At 37.6% G+C, this 14,431-nt stretch overlaps 2 protein-coding genes across 4 annotated transcripts in view; both read left to right on the forward strand.

The window, feature by feature from the left end:
- The window catches only part of FAM221A (family with sequence similarity 221, member A), a 23,290-nt gene extending 21,909 nt beyond the window's left edge, over nucleotides 1-1,381 (forward strand). The window contains exon 7 of one of the 3 annotated variants that reach the window (XM_010855356.1): nucleotides 874-1,381. In XM_010855356.1, coding sequence (XP_010853658.1) covers nucleotides 874-942 — 69 coding nt within the window. In that variant the 3' untranslated portion in view covers nucleotides 943-1,381. The remainder of the gene's footprint in view (nucleotides 1-873) is intronic. The other 2 variants (XM_010855358.1, XM_010855359.1) reach the window with 2 other exon arrangements.
- STK31 (serine/threonine kinase 31) overlaps nucleotides 1-14,431 on the forward strand; it is an 83,104-nt gene that overhangs the window by 5,309 nt on the left and 63,364 nt on the right. Inside the window, exons 2-3 of the mRNA XM_010855355.1 lie at nucleotides 8,124-8,170; nucleotides 8,259-8,311. Of these exons, the coding sequence (XP_010853657.1) occupies nucleotides 8,143-8,170; nucleotides 8,259-8,311 (81 nt within the window). The 5' untranslated portion in view covers nucleotides 8,124-8,142. The remainder of the gene's footprint in view (nucleotides 1-8,123; nucleotides 8,171-8,258; nucleotides 8,312-14,431) is intronic.

The following is a 14,431-nucleotide window of genomic DNA, read 5'->3' on the forward strand; positions in this document are numbered from 1 at the left end:
AGATCAGAAGGCTGCTTCTTAGGGTATGCAAGCTTCTTCTTTGTTTCAGTTACAGTGGAGAAAGACAGCCTTCTGGAAGGTAACTGTTGAAATGCAGAAATCAAAATTGTAGGAAACCGTCCTTTAAGCAGTATGTGTTCCAGGGGTAATCCAACTGGATTAGGTGTCTCCTGTAATGCTGTAGGGAATGTGCACAGGCTGGATCTAAGGTTAGGCATTCAAGCTTTTTTTTTTTTCTTTTTTAATTTTAGAGGCAATTAAAAATAATCATTTCTCCAAATCAATATTCATTATATGTTATGTTGTTAAAATGCTTTGGTAAAGTTGAAATCCAACCATACTTGATTATGTTTGTAATTAGAAAATTTTGTCCATCTTTGACAATGTTTCACGAACACACAGAGCCCTTGATAGGACCCCTCTCTGCAGGGTTCTTGCTATTGTGCTCATTGTGTGAGTCCTCTGTTCAGTCAACACTCCTCAAGTCTCTCTTGTGTGCTGAGCTCTGTGTGTATATGTGTTTATGTGTGTGTGTAAGTGAGACTCTCAGCCTCTTCCCCGCTCTCTGGCCCACTCTCTCTGTCTCTAAGGTGTTGCTGAAGTCTGCCCTTGCTCTGAGATAAAGAGAAGAAAAAGAGGAGCAAGAGGGATTGGGAGCTTGCATACCCCAACAAACTATATTTTAAAAATTCAATTAGGTCCTTTCAACAATCAGGTTGTGGCTTTAGTATTTAGCAGCTTAAGAACTGCTAAATAACTGTGTAAAATGGCTGTGATAAATAAGACATGAATCCAAATGAGGTATGTACCACTTTTTTTTTTCTTTAGGATGTTTTACAAATTATTATATCAACAAATATTTTAAATTTTCAGATAAAAATGGAAAAGGCTGCTAAGCAGAAAGGAAAAGCACCATTGCCATCAACTATGAAACCTTCATGAACACTACTGGGGAAATTAAAACCAGCATCCAAATATGTCTTTTGTGTGTTAATTATTTAAACATAATAATAGTTTATTTTTCCTCAAATTACTTACATTTTTTCTATGTAAAAATGTCTTTTGAATGTTGCCTTATTTAAATGTGACAGTACCTTATATTACTTTTACCAAAATTTATGGTTTATTACTTTATATAAACTTTTTTCTCTCTCCTAACAAATGAGGCTATTTTCATGTTAGTCAAAACCTTAAAGTACAGTAGCTATTTTGAATTTATAATAATTTAACCTTTTCAGGCTACTTAAAAATGTTAAGATGTTATTGAGGGTTTGAACAAACATTTCATTCAAAATAGTTAAATTAAAATCCTTAGTTTTTTTATTTTTTAAACTTTGTAATTTTATGTTTTAAAATAAAAACTTTTAAAATTATATAATTACTTTCTAGTGGTATCTAATGATTTTTAGGTTGTTTTGTTAATATGAGGGGCTTTCCTGATGACTCAGATGGTAAAAAATATGCCTGGAATGCAGAACACATGGGTTTGATCCCTGGGTTGGAAAGATCCCATGGAGGAAGGCATGGTAACCCACTCCAGTATTCTTGCCTGGAGGATTCCATGAACAGAGGAGCCTGGCGGGCTACCGTCCATAGGGTTGCAAAGAGTCGGACACGACTGAGCAACTTCACTGGTTCATAGGGTTGCAAAGAGTCGGACATGACTAAAGCGACTTAGCAAGCATGCACATTAACTATGAATTATTGATAAGTGTATTGACACCTCCTGTGTGCCATTTCAAATTTTCTTGGTCCCCCTCTAACCCCAGTACTGCTGTGAAACACTTCCAAGCAGACTTCTGACAGCTTCACATGGAAGCTGTTTGATGACACTCTGTCTTGGGACCATGCCGTTACTCTCTTGCTGTATTATCTAAAGATCCTCTGACACTGTAGCTTGGGATGCTCACTGGAACCCTCTGCATCATACATGTTAGTGTGCGTGGAACATTTACTATGACTGACTACATTCTACGCCATAAAACAAGTCTCAGTGCTTTTTTAAGATTCAGATCATAAATTACGTCCTCTGACTACAATGGCGTTAAATTAGAAATCAGTAACAAAGATGTCCCAATATCTGGGACTTTCCCAAATATTTGAAAGTTGTACAACATATGTCTAAATACCCCATGGGTTGAAGAAGAATTCAGAAAAAGAATCAAACCATTTAATGAATGAGAATGGAAATAAAAATACGTGTGATTCAGCTAAAGTAGTAGTTCGGGGGAATTGATAGTGACAAATGCATATACCAGAAAAGAAGATTTCAAATTGGTGACCTCAGCTTTCACCTTAAGGAACTAGAGAAAGAAGAGAAAATTAAAATTAAATAGGAAAAAGGAAATAATAAAGATTAGAGCAGAAATAGAAGACAGAAAAGTTATAGAAACATGAAAAAAACCAAATGCTGTTTTTTGTTTTTGTTTTTTTAAGAAAAAATTGATAGACCTCTATTAATAGCTAGATTAATCAGCAAAGGAGAGAAAGCACACAATTCACCATTAGGGACAAGAGTGGTGATGTTACCATAGTTTCTGAGGTAGTAAAGGAATGTTATCAACAATTCATGCCAATGAATTTCACAGCTTAAATTCCTTAAAGACACAAAATGTAAAGTTCATTCAATAATTAATAGATGATGACACCCCACTCCAGTACTCTTGCCTGGAAAATCCCATGGACAGAGGAGCCTGTTGCTGCAGTCCCTGGGGTTGCTGTGAGTTGGACATGACTGAGCAGCTTCGCTTTCACTTTTGACTTTCATCATTGGAGAAGGAAATGGCAACCCACTCCAGTGTTCTTGCCTGGAGAATCCCAGGGACTGGGGAGCCTGGTGGGCTGCTGTCTATGGGGTCGCACAGGGTCGGACATGACTGAAGCGACTTAGCAGCAGCAGCAGCAGCAGCCTTAGATTGGTTATATGCTGATTAGACTTTATCAGTTAAAGAAACTGAATTTGTGGTTAGTGGCATTCCCACAAAGAAAATTCCAGGTCTGAATGGCTGCACTGTGAATTTTACCAAATATTTAAGGAACAAAGATAACTAATTCTATGCAGACTTTTTCAGAAAATTGAAGTTAGTAGTTTTTACAGCTCATTATATGTGGTCAGCATTGCTCTGATAACCAAACCAGACAAAGACATTGCAAGAAAGGAAAATTTCAGACCTATATCCTGCTTGAACATAGATGCAAAAATATTTAATATTTTAGCAAATCTAATACAAGAATATATAAAAAAACATAATACATCATGACCAAACTTTATGCAAGGGTTGCAAGTTTGGTTTATCATTTGAAAATCAGCCAGTATAATTCATCAAGCCCAAATTTATACTTTGGGTTTCCCTGGTGGCTCAGTGGTTAACAATCTGCCTGCCAATGCATGAGAGGACGGTTTGATCTCTGGGTGGGGGAAGATGCTCTGGACAAAGAAATGTCAACCCATTCCAGTATTCTTGCCCAGGAAATCCCATGGACAAAAGAGTCTGGTGGGCTACAGTCCATAGGGTCCCAAAAGAGTAGGACACAACTTAGTGACAACAACTCATTGTATTAACAAATTAAAAAAGAACCACATGATCATTATCACAGATGCAGGAGTATTTGATAAAACTGAAGATACATTCATAAAAACTCCCAGCAAACTAAAAATAGAAGGTAATGTCTTCAACTGGTAAACGGAATCTACTAAAACTACAGCCAGTATCAGTGGAAAGAAAGGCAGTGCCAAAGAGTGTTCAAACTACCACACACTTGCACTCATCTCACACGCTACTTAAGTAATGCTCAAAATTCTCCAAGCCAGGCTTCAACAATACATGAAACGTGAACTTCCAGATGTTCAAGCTGGTTTTAGAAAAAGCAGAGGAACCAGAGATCAAATTGCCAACATCTGCTGGATCATCAAAAAAGCAAGAGAGTTCCAGAGGAACCTCTATTTCTGCTTTATTGACTATGCCAAAGCCTTTGACTATGTGGATCACAATAAACTGGAAAATTCTGAGAGATAGGAATACCAGACCACCTGACCTGCCTCTTGAGAAATCTGTATGCAGGTCAGGAAGCAACAGTTAGAACTGGACATGAAACAACAAACTCGTTCCAAATAGGAAAAGGAATATGTCAAGGCTGTATATTGTCACCCTGCTTATTTAGCTTACATGCAGAGTGCATCATGAGAAACGCTGGGCTGGATGAAGCACAAGCTGGAATCAAGATTGCCAGGAGAAATATCAATAACCTCAGATATGCAGGACACCACCCTTATGGTAGAAAGTGAAGGGCCTCTTGATGAAAGTGAAAGAGGAGAGTGAAAATGTTGGCTTAAAGCTCAACATTCAGAAAACAAAGGTCATGGCATCTGGTCCCATCACTTCATGGCAAATAGATGGGAAAACAGTGGAAACAGTGGCAGACTTTTTTTTGGGGGAGCTCCAAGATCACTGCAGATGGTGACTGTAGCAATGAAATTAAAAGACGCTTACTCCTTGGAAGGAAAGTTATGGCCAACCTAGACAGCATATTCAAAAGCAGAGACGTTACTATGCCAACAAAGGTCCCTCTAGTCAAGGCTTTGGTTTTTCCAGTGGTCATGTATGGATGTGAGAGTTGGACTATAAAGAAAGCTAAGTGCCAAAGAATTGATGCTTTTGAACTGTGGTGTTGGAGACTTTTGAGAGTCCCTTGGACTGCAAGGAGATCCAATCTGTCCATCCTAAAGGAGATCAGTCCTGAGTGTACATTGGAAATACTGATGTTGAAGCTGAAACTCCAATACTTTGGCCACCTGATAGGAGGAACTGACTCATTTGAAGACCCTTATGCTGGGAATGATTGAAGGCAGGAGAAGGGGATGGCAGAGGCTCACATAGTTGGATAGCTAGCTATGGACTCAATGACACGAGTTGGGGTAACTCCAGGAGTTGTTGATGGACAGGGAGGCCTGGCATGCTGCAGTCAGTGGGTGGCAAAGAGTGGGACACCACTGAGACTGAACTGAACTGAATACAGAGCGAGGAACTATTGGTACATGTGACAAAATGGATGAATCTCAAAATAATTATACTGAATGAAAGAAAACAGAATGGACACGCTGTATGATTTGGTTAACATGAAATTCTAGAAAATGCAAATTGGTGACAGAAAGCAGGATCTATTACTTGGAGTAGACGGGAGCCAACGACCATAAAGGGACAAGGAGAAACCTCCGAGGGCGGTGGGGCTGTGTGGGGGGTTGTGAAGGAAATGACTGTCCTCTTCATTGTGAGGTTAATTTCAACAGCTTATACATATGTTCTGTCATGTGTACTTTTACTACTTTACTACTGTATTATTGTATATAATACTTCAAACTGGCAAAAATTAGTGGAGATAATTTTCAACTGTTGTGCAAGGTTTGCCACAAAGTGTAACATCTGCTCATAACCACATAAGCTATATTATTCCTCACCGCCACCCCCCCCACCCTCCGCCCAACCGTTAATGTGAAAAACGCTGCAACACGAGCGAGAGCTGACCCTAGGCTGGACTGAGAAATGCTTGCAAAGCTACTAACCTGAACATCATGCTTTCATTGTACTAAAGTCATTTTCTCCTTTCTACCTTGTTAAAAAAAAGAAAAAAAATGCTGGGATTCTTCCAACTTGGGTATTTAAAAATTTTAAGCAACATGTACAAATTACGAAAGGACACAGAAGTCCACACCACTATCTCACGTCACCGTTTGAAGTTTGCTAAGCGAGACGGCAGACGGCCATTAGTCCACAGGCGCTGGGAATGCCGTCATATAAAGCCTGTGCGCAGACTCCGTGCGCTCCTCGCAGAGCGCAAGGCCCCAGCCGGCACGCCCCGCCCTAGGCCGCAGCCCCTGATGCTCACGTGAGCGAGGCAGTTGAGCAAAGGCAGGATGTTGGCACAGCAACGAGCGCGCAAGCGCCGTTTGGAGACCCAGTGGCCAGAACACGTGAGGTAAGTCTGCACGTTTGCGGCGGCGGGCAGAGAGCTGACGGCCCAGCATGTGGGGCCTGGGGCATTCTTCTAGAACTTCTGTGGCAGGAAGTGCGAGGTCAGTAGCAGTCCTTTCGGTGGGTTTGGTGGTAGCACCGTATTTTCACCCTGGGTTGTCTTTTAGGTCCACAAGTATGGGCGTGGCCGTTTCCTGGCCTTCTTGGTTTCCACGCTGCCCGCTCGCTTCTGAGGGTGACAGCCACCCCAGTTTCTAAGGGTACTGCCAGAAGGCGAAGCTGGCCTGCAAACAACTGGGCCTGCTGCTCTGGTTGAAGACATAGACCTGCAGACCAGTTGTCGGGTGGAATTCTCTCTTCCAGCAAATTCTGTGACCTTTTAAACTTCGAAATGCCTAAGACAGGCGTTGAGGAGCGACCTGGACTCACTCCGAATTCTCCATGAGAATTGGAAGTGCTGTTTGGTAATCCCGGTTTGCAGATAGTGGGTGCAGCACCACTCCCGTCTTGTGAGTGTGTGAAAGTCTCTCAGTCGGTTCCGACTCCCTGAGACCCGGTGAACTGTAGCCCCCTCCAGACTCCTCCGTCCATGGGTTTCTCCCGGCAAGAAGACTGGAGCGGGTTGCCATTTCCTTCACCACTCCCGTGTTAACCATTGCCAAAAAGTGTTTTTGACCCCTTTTAAAAGTAAGATTTAAAAACTTTTTACGTCGTGTGGTGCCATTTCCGAAGTAAAGGTTTTCATTTTAGAAAAAAAGAAGGCAAAATGAAGGTCATTCAGTCATGTCTGACTCTCGGGATTCTCCAGGCAAGAATACTGGAGTGGGTAGCGGGTCCCTTCTCCAGGAGATCTTCTCAAACTAGGAATCAAACCGGGATCTCCTGCATTGCAGGTGGATTCTTTACCAGCTGAGCTACCAGGGAAGCCCCCATCTTTTAAATTAAGCGAGTGTCTTCCAGCGAAATAAGTTTCTTTGGACAGATTCTAACTTGTTTTTACAACTTTTTGCTCAGCTTAAAATTTACTTTTGAGTGGTATATGAGCAAGAATCCTTGTTTTAAAGATGGGTTGATCCTACTTAGTTTATGTGAAAAATGTAAAGTTGTAACAAAAATCATAATAGTTAAAATTTTTTTATGACCTTTCCCCCAGTGTGACACAAGATTAATTTCTTTTCCTGTGGTTGGGGGAGGATTTGGATATTTGGTGTAGTGATGTTCTTAATTAACTCTTAAAATTCTTTAAAAGATCTATTTTCAATTCCTTTCAAAAATATAACGTTTATGCATATAAAGTGCCATATTCTAGTGTTTTAAGGGCAAAGTTAGAACTAGTAGACATTTTGAAATATCTTGCATTTGGGAAAGCAAATTATGTAATGAAAATTATTTTTGAAGTTATGGGCACAATTTGATTGATTTTGCAGTTTTTAAATGCAGGGTATCTTCAAAAGCAGAAACCATAAAATGGATATTCTTATTTAAAAATTAAATACCAGTCTGAAGCATTTGTGTTATATATATATGTTCGTAGTGTTTCTTTTTGTTTAAATTGTGGGAGTGCTACTCTTGTTTAGTGCATGTGTGTTTAGTTGCCCAGTTGTGTTAGACTCTTTGCAGCCCTTTGGACTGTAGCCTGTCAGATTCTGTCCATGGAACTTTTTCAGGCATGAATGCTGCAGTGGGTTTCCATTTCTTCCTCCAGAGGATCTTCCCAACTCAGGGATTGAACCCACCTTTCCTGTGTCTCCCACATTGCAGGTGGATTCGTTACCTGCTGAGCTATCAGGGAAGCCACTACTCTTGTTTAGGGAAGGCATCAATTATTTTAAAGAATATACACTTTGTACTGAAATATTTATGTAACTGAAAAGAGTGTGCATCAATTATACTGTTCAATATAAATATATAAAAGTTTGGTTAAAGAGATAATTTCAAAGATAGAAATTGCATCTGATGAAATTGCAAGATATACTCAAAACAAAATAATTATTGGAGAAAATATCTTTGAGGTTGTTTTTAATACAGAGTTTGGATATTGATTATTTGGGACAAAACATACACAGAGGAATTTGGACATTGTATGATTTTGTCTTTAATTCACTGTTAATGGCCAATTAATAGAACCTAATTCAAACTATTGAATTGTTTTAGTTTTGCAGGAATTGTCCAAATGGAGGAAGATAAACATTGCAATAAAGGTACTGACACAAAAAATTATTTTTGTATGTAAAAGTTAGATGATCTTGATTAATTTCTGATTTTCTTTGTATTGTAATTTGATTTTAGTTGAAGATGTGGTTGGAAGTCATGTGGAAGATGCAGTAACATTTTGGGCCCAGGTAAAATAGCCTGATTTATTTCCTCTCCCACCTCTTCCTCCACTAACCCAGATCCTCCCCAACAAAAATGAAAATAAAACCCTGTAATATGATATATATATGTCATTGTTATTTTCCATGCTTAATTTTTATTGAACATTTTTTAACACAGGGCATTATTAGAAGACAAATGGCTAAAAATTGAACTGAATATCAGAATTATGAGTGTGAGGTTTTAAAATTACACTTAATTTAGCATCAGCAATCTAGGCTGCATAAATTACTGAAGATGCTGAGAAACTGTTGTATTTGTGAAGTTACAGCTCCATCTAGAGGTCTTGGATATGATTGTTTCTTAAGTGATTCAGTTCAGTTCAGCGGCTCGGTCATGTCAGACTCTTTGTGACCCCATGGACTGCAGCACACCAGATTTCCCCGTCCATCACCAACTCCTGGAGCTTACTCAAACTCATGTCCATTTAGTTGGTGATGCCATCCAACCATCTCATCCTCTGTCCTCCCCTTCTCCTCCTGCCTTCAATCTTTACCAGCATCAGGGTCTTTTGAAATGAGTCAGTTCTTCGTATCAGGTGGCCAAAGTATTAGAGTTTCAGCTTCAGCATCAGTCCTTCCAGTGAATATTCAGGACTGATATCCTTTAGGATTGACTGGTTTGATCTCTCTGCAGTCCAAGGGACTCTCAAGAGTCTTCTCCAACACCACGGTTTAAAAGCATCAATTCTTCGGCACTCAGCTTTCTTTATAGTCCAACTCTCACATCCATACATGACTACTGGAAAAACCATAGTTTTGACTATATGAACTTTTGTTGGCAAAGTAATGTCTCTGCTTTTTAATATGCTGTCTAGGTTGGTCATAGCTTTTCTTCCAAGGAGCAAGCGATACTGTTTTAAATTTCTAAAGTGGTATTGTTTTTAAATTTCTGTCTTTTTTCTGTTGGCTTAATTTTGAATTTGAGGTACAATGTCTTTTTCATCATATAATTGAAAGTACTAATGGAACATTTATAATTTTTTATTGGCAGTCTTCAAGGCAAATAAGTTTACTCAATTTTAAATACAAAGTGAAGCACCAAAGTGCTTATGTTCCAGAATTTAAGAAGATGAATCTCTCTAATGTACAGTTACTCAATAACTTTTAATTTTATGAGCTGTGTGATATGAAAGGGAAGGGAATAACATTTCTGTGTACTTCTGCAGCCTGAGAACAACTCTTTGTGCGGGTAGAGTGAATTGGCAATATGGGAAACAGGATTTATGAAAAAGAATGGTTAAAGAAGAAATAAGATTAACTCAGGCTTCTTAAATCTGTTTAGAAAACAGATTTTAGAAGGGTGATATTCATAGAAAATGTTCAACAAATTTGTATCTCGGCTTATGGACACATTTTCTAAAGGGTGCCCACATGTTCTGGTTCTTTGCCCATTTCCCCATTGTCTCTGCATTGATAGTACCTGTATCCCTCTCAGCAGTGTCCAAGTGTTGGATGATAAATGATATTTTTAAGCTTATTAAATAGGAACAGCATTTACTGTCTTAATTAAGTAAGATTTTCTAGACGAGTACTGTCTGGTAGAAATATAATTTGAGCCATATAAGTACATTTAAAAGACACATTCAAAATGAAAAACAGGCAAGATCAATTTTAATAAAACATTTTATGTAACTCAGCACATCCTAAATATCTTTTTAAAATGTAATGAACACAAGTATGTTAACAAGATATTTTCCTTTTTTCATAGTAAGTTTGTAAAACCCAGTGTATATGTTAGACTTACAGTACAACTTAAATCAGATGAGCCACATTTCAAGTAAGAATTGGCTATTGTATTGGTCAGTGCAGCTCTAGACTTCAATTTTTATTGACATTTATGTGAATTTGTAGCCTGAGTTTGAAATTATGATTTAAACCAGATGTCAGCACACTTTTTCTGTATAGTATTAGTAAGTGTTTTAAGACTTGTGGCTCTGTTGCAACTGTTCAGCTCTACAAAAGTTGCCATTGTAGTACAAAGGCAGCCATAGGCAATATATAAATAAATAGGTATATCTGTAAATAAAATTTTATTTACCAAAACAGCAGAACTCATACTTTTCAAACCTCTGATTTCAACCATGAAGTTGAGGCCCTGTAGAAATTTAAACACATTTCAAAAAGAGAGAAAGCATGTCTTAATTGAATGAAAAGATTAAGAACTAAAACTACTAAAGTGTCCATATGAATCAGATGATTTTTTTTTTAAGAAACAAATTGTTTGTACACACGTTTGAATTCATATTGGAGACAGTCCCTATGTGTGCCCCTTTGACAGTTGTAATAAGAAATTTCCTCAGTTGACTAACCTGAAATCTCATACCTTAACACATGCTAAGGCCAGAAACAGTCAGTAAGAAGAAAAGACCCTTCTCAACCTTGGGAAGCATCTTCCAGAAGGATGGTTGGAAATAACTATGCTTCTCCTTTGTGTGTTGTTTCTCGGAAAAAAAATTTTAAATGAATCCTATACATCTAAGGGACATCTTTTGATGTTTGATGAAATTTTGATATGTTTTGATAAAATGCTAAAATTTTTAAAAATTCAAGATGACATTGCTAAGATGCTCATTCTTGGTTTGTAATCTCATTTCAAGAATAGATGCATGCTAATTCACTTTAGTCCTGTCCTACTCTTTCACGACCCTGTGGGCTGTAACCCACAAGGCTCCTCTGGCCATGGCATTCTCCAGGCAAGAACAGTTTAGTGGGTTGCCGTTTTCCTTCTCCCAGGGATCTTCCCGACCCAGGGATTGAAGCCACATCTATGTCTCCTGCCTTGACAGGCAGGTTCCTTACAATTAGCGCCACCTGGGAAGCCCAGGTCATTTCAAGAACATAGTATTTTTGTAAAGTGTGGTCCCAACAGGGGGACACTTCATGAATTCACTTCAAAAGACATTTCTTTATATAGCAGTGCTAAGCATAAAAGGACTTCTCATATTCTTATAAACATGAAGCTCACTCTGTTGTTTACAGTTGTTTTAATTTTGTGTTTTCCAAGTGTGCATGTGGTATACTTTGTGAGAATAGATTTAGTATATGTGATTTTTCTGGAGGTTGATAATTTTGCATGCAGTGGATTTTCTTTAAAAAGAATGGTCAGTTACATGCTTGCTTCAAGAGTATTTTCTTTTTTTTTTATTTGAATATAAATTTATTTAATTGGAGGCTAATTACTTTAAAATATTGTATTGGTTTTTCCATACATTGACATGAATCCACCATGGGTGTACATGTGTTCCCCATCCTGAACTCCCCTTCCACCTCCCTCCCCATCCCATCCCTCTGGGTCATCCCAGTGCACTTGCCCCGAGCACCCTGTATCATGCATCAAACCTGGACTGGCAATTCGTTTCACATATGATAATGTACATGTTTCAATGACATTCTCCCAAATCATCCCACCCTTTCCCTCTCCCACAGGGTCCAAAAGACTGTTCTATACATCTGTGTGTCTTTTGCTGTCTTTCTAAATTTCATATATATGCGTTATTATACTGTATTGGTGTTTTTCTTTCTGGCTTATTTCACTCTGTATAATAGGCTCCAGTTTCATCCACCTCATTAGAACTGATTCAAAAGTATTCTTTTTAATGGCTGAGTAATACTTCATTGTGTATATGTACCACTGCTTTCTTGTACATTTTTCTGCTGCTGGACATTTAGGTTGCTTCCATGTCCTGGCTGTTATAAACAGTGCTGCTATGAACATTGGGGTACTGTGTCTCTTTCAATTCTGGTTTTCTCAGTGTGTATGCCCAGCAGTGGGATTGCTGGGTCATATGGTAGTTATATTTCCAGTTATTTAAGGAATCTCCACACTGTTCTCCATACTGGCTGTACTAGTTTGCATTCCCAGCAACAGTATAAGAGTGTATTTTCTTATAAGAGTATTTTCTTATAAAAAAAAAAGACTCTTTTGCTGTCTTAATTTTGGTTTTATTACTTGATGTTATCATATTTTGTATAATTGTATTGGATCTCATAGTATCAAGTAATAGATGTAATTTAATAGTCACTTTTTTTTTTCTGAAAACCTACCTTAGTCACTTTTTTTTTTTGGAAATCCTAGTCACTTTTTTTTTTTTTTTCTGAAAAATGCTGCACGATGCCAATTTTCAGTGTAATTTCCTCCCCTGCTCAGTTGTAAGATGTATTGTACTTTTTAACACCTGATGTGTACATTCTGTGTAACAGAAAAGGCAACGATAAAACAGTAATTCTACAGAAAGAATATAGCAGAAAAAAAGCTAATTATAGCATTTGATTAGGGCTTTGATAGGCTGTAGATGAAGAGTATATAGAGACTTAGAAACATATGGAGGCAGGTCAAGATGAAGATCTGCTCACATGTATTCTCTCTTTTTCTACCACTTTGGATTTTCTGCCATTTAAGCCACTTACATGAGAACACTTCAAAAATTTCGGTAGGCCTAGTTTGCTGAGTAGCCATTGGAGGAATCTTAAGTATTTGACATTTGAACAAAGAGCTTTCATTTATGCTAGTCCATATACCTACAAAATCTAATCATGTAAAATGTTTTGGTGTATTCTGAACTTCAGAGAGCTCATTCCTGGGGAGTATTAAAGACTGATTCCAGTGTGTTTTGGAGTCAGTTTGAATTCACTTCACATTTTTACTGTGCATAGAAACTCAGAGTTTGTTTTCATTTATCGAAGATAATCATATTCTTTCTAGCCTTATTGACTGTGTTATTGATATATTTTTAAAGAACATACATATTTAACAGTTTACTTTGAAATAACTTTATACTTACAGGAAAGTTGTCAAATTATTTTCAATATTATACCCTTCACCTAGCTTTCCTTGTTTCTAACATTTTACATATCCATAGTACAGTGGTCACAGTCAGGAAATTGACCATGGTACAGTCCTAGTAACTCTTAAGTACAGCCCTAATTCAAATTCCACCAGTTTTTTTCTTATTTCCTTTTGTTTCTATTCCAGGATCTGCCTCAAGATCTCACATTTTATTTAGTTGTCATGTATCCTTAGTCTCATCCAACATTTGGTAGTTCTTTCATACTTTTATCTTTCATGATTTTGACATTTGTAATGAGTACTGGTTAGTTATTTTATAGAGGATCCCTCATTTTGTATTTGTTTATGGTTTCTCGTAAACAAATTGGCAGTAGTACTACAGAAGCGACTGTAGCACTGCAGTACATACTGCAGTATGAGGTACTGGAATTACATCATATAGAGAACTTACAATACTAAGATATTTCTTTATTGGTGATATTAACCTTGATCCACTTGGTTAAGGGGATAACTGCTACGTGTCTTAATTGTAAAGTTACTATTTTTCCTTCTGTAAGTAACGAGTGTTTTAGAAGAAGATACATTGAGACTATCTAATCTTGTTTTTCTTAAACTTTTTACCCACGGATATTTTATTTATGACTATGGTCTTTGATGATGATTTTCTATTTTCCTCATTCCTTCTGCATTTATTAATTGGAATTACTCATTAAGGAAGAGTTGTTTCCTCACCACCTTTTATTTGTTTAGTCAGTTATTTATATTAATATACACCTGTGGGTTATAATCTAGTACTGTCATTTATTTTGTTGCTTACATTGTTCCAGCTTTGGCCGTTAGGAGATTGTTCACATTGACTGCTGTATCATTTAAGCTGCACCCATTCTTTTTTTGAATATTTCTTTACTTTTTGGCATCACCAGATATTACAGGATCATCATTTATTTCCCTGTCTTAGCCCTGGAATGACCCACTCTCCAGAGAAATCTTGTTCCTTTTATCAGAGAATGGTGTTTAGAAATCAAGATCAGGGTACTAGGTGTGCTTATCACTACTTGAGTATTATTGCTTCTAGTTGCTCTTAGCAGACAGACCTAGGAAATATATTTATCAATATAATACAAAAATACAAATACATATAACTAACACATGTGCATATCTATATTTATCTGTGTGTATTTCTTTCATATATACATATATTCACACATAAACATATGTGTGCTTGCGTACATATGTATGTATATATACATGAATTCATATTGATACTTTGCAATTGTAATCTAACATTGCAGGTTCATTCT

Source organism: Bison bison, unplaced genomic scaffold (genome assembly GCF_000754665.1).
Source record: "Bison bison bison isolate TAMUID 2011002044 unplaced genomic scaffold, Bison_UMD1.0 scf7180017864364, whole genome shotgun sequence".
NCBI lineage: Eukaryota > Metazoa > Chordata > Mammalia > Artiodactyla > Bovidae > Bison > Bison bison.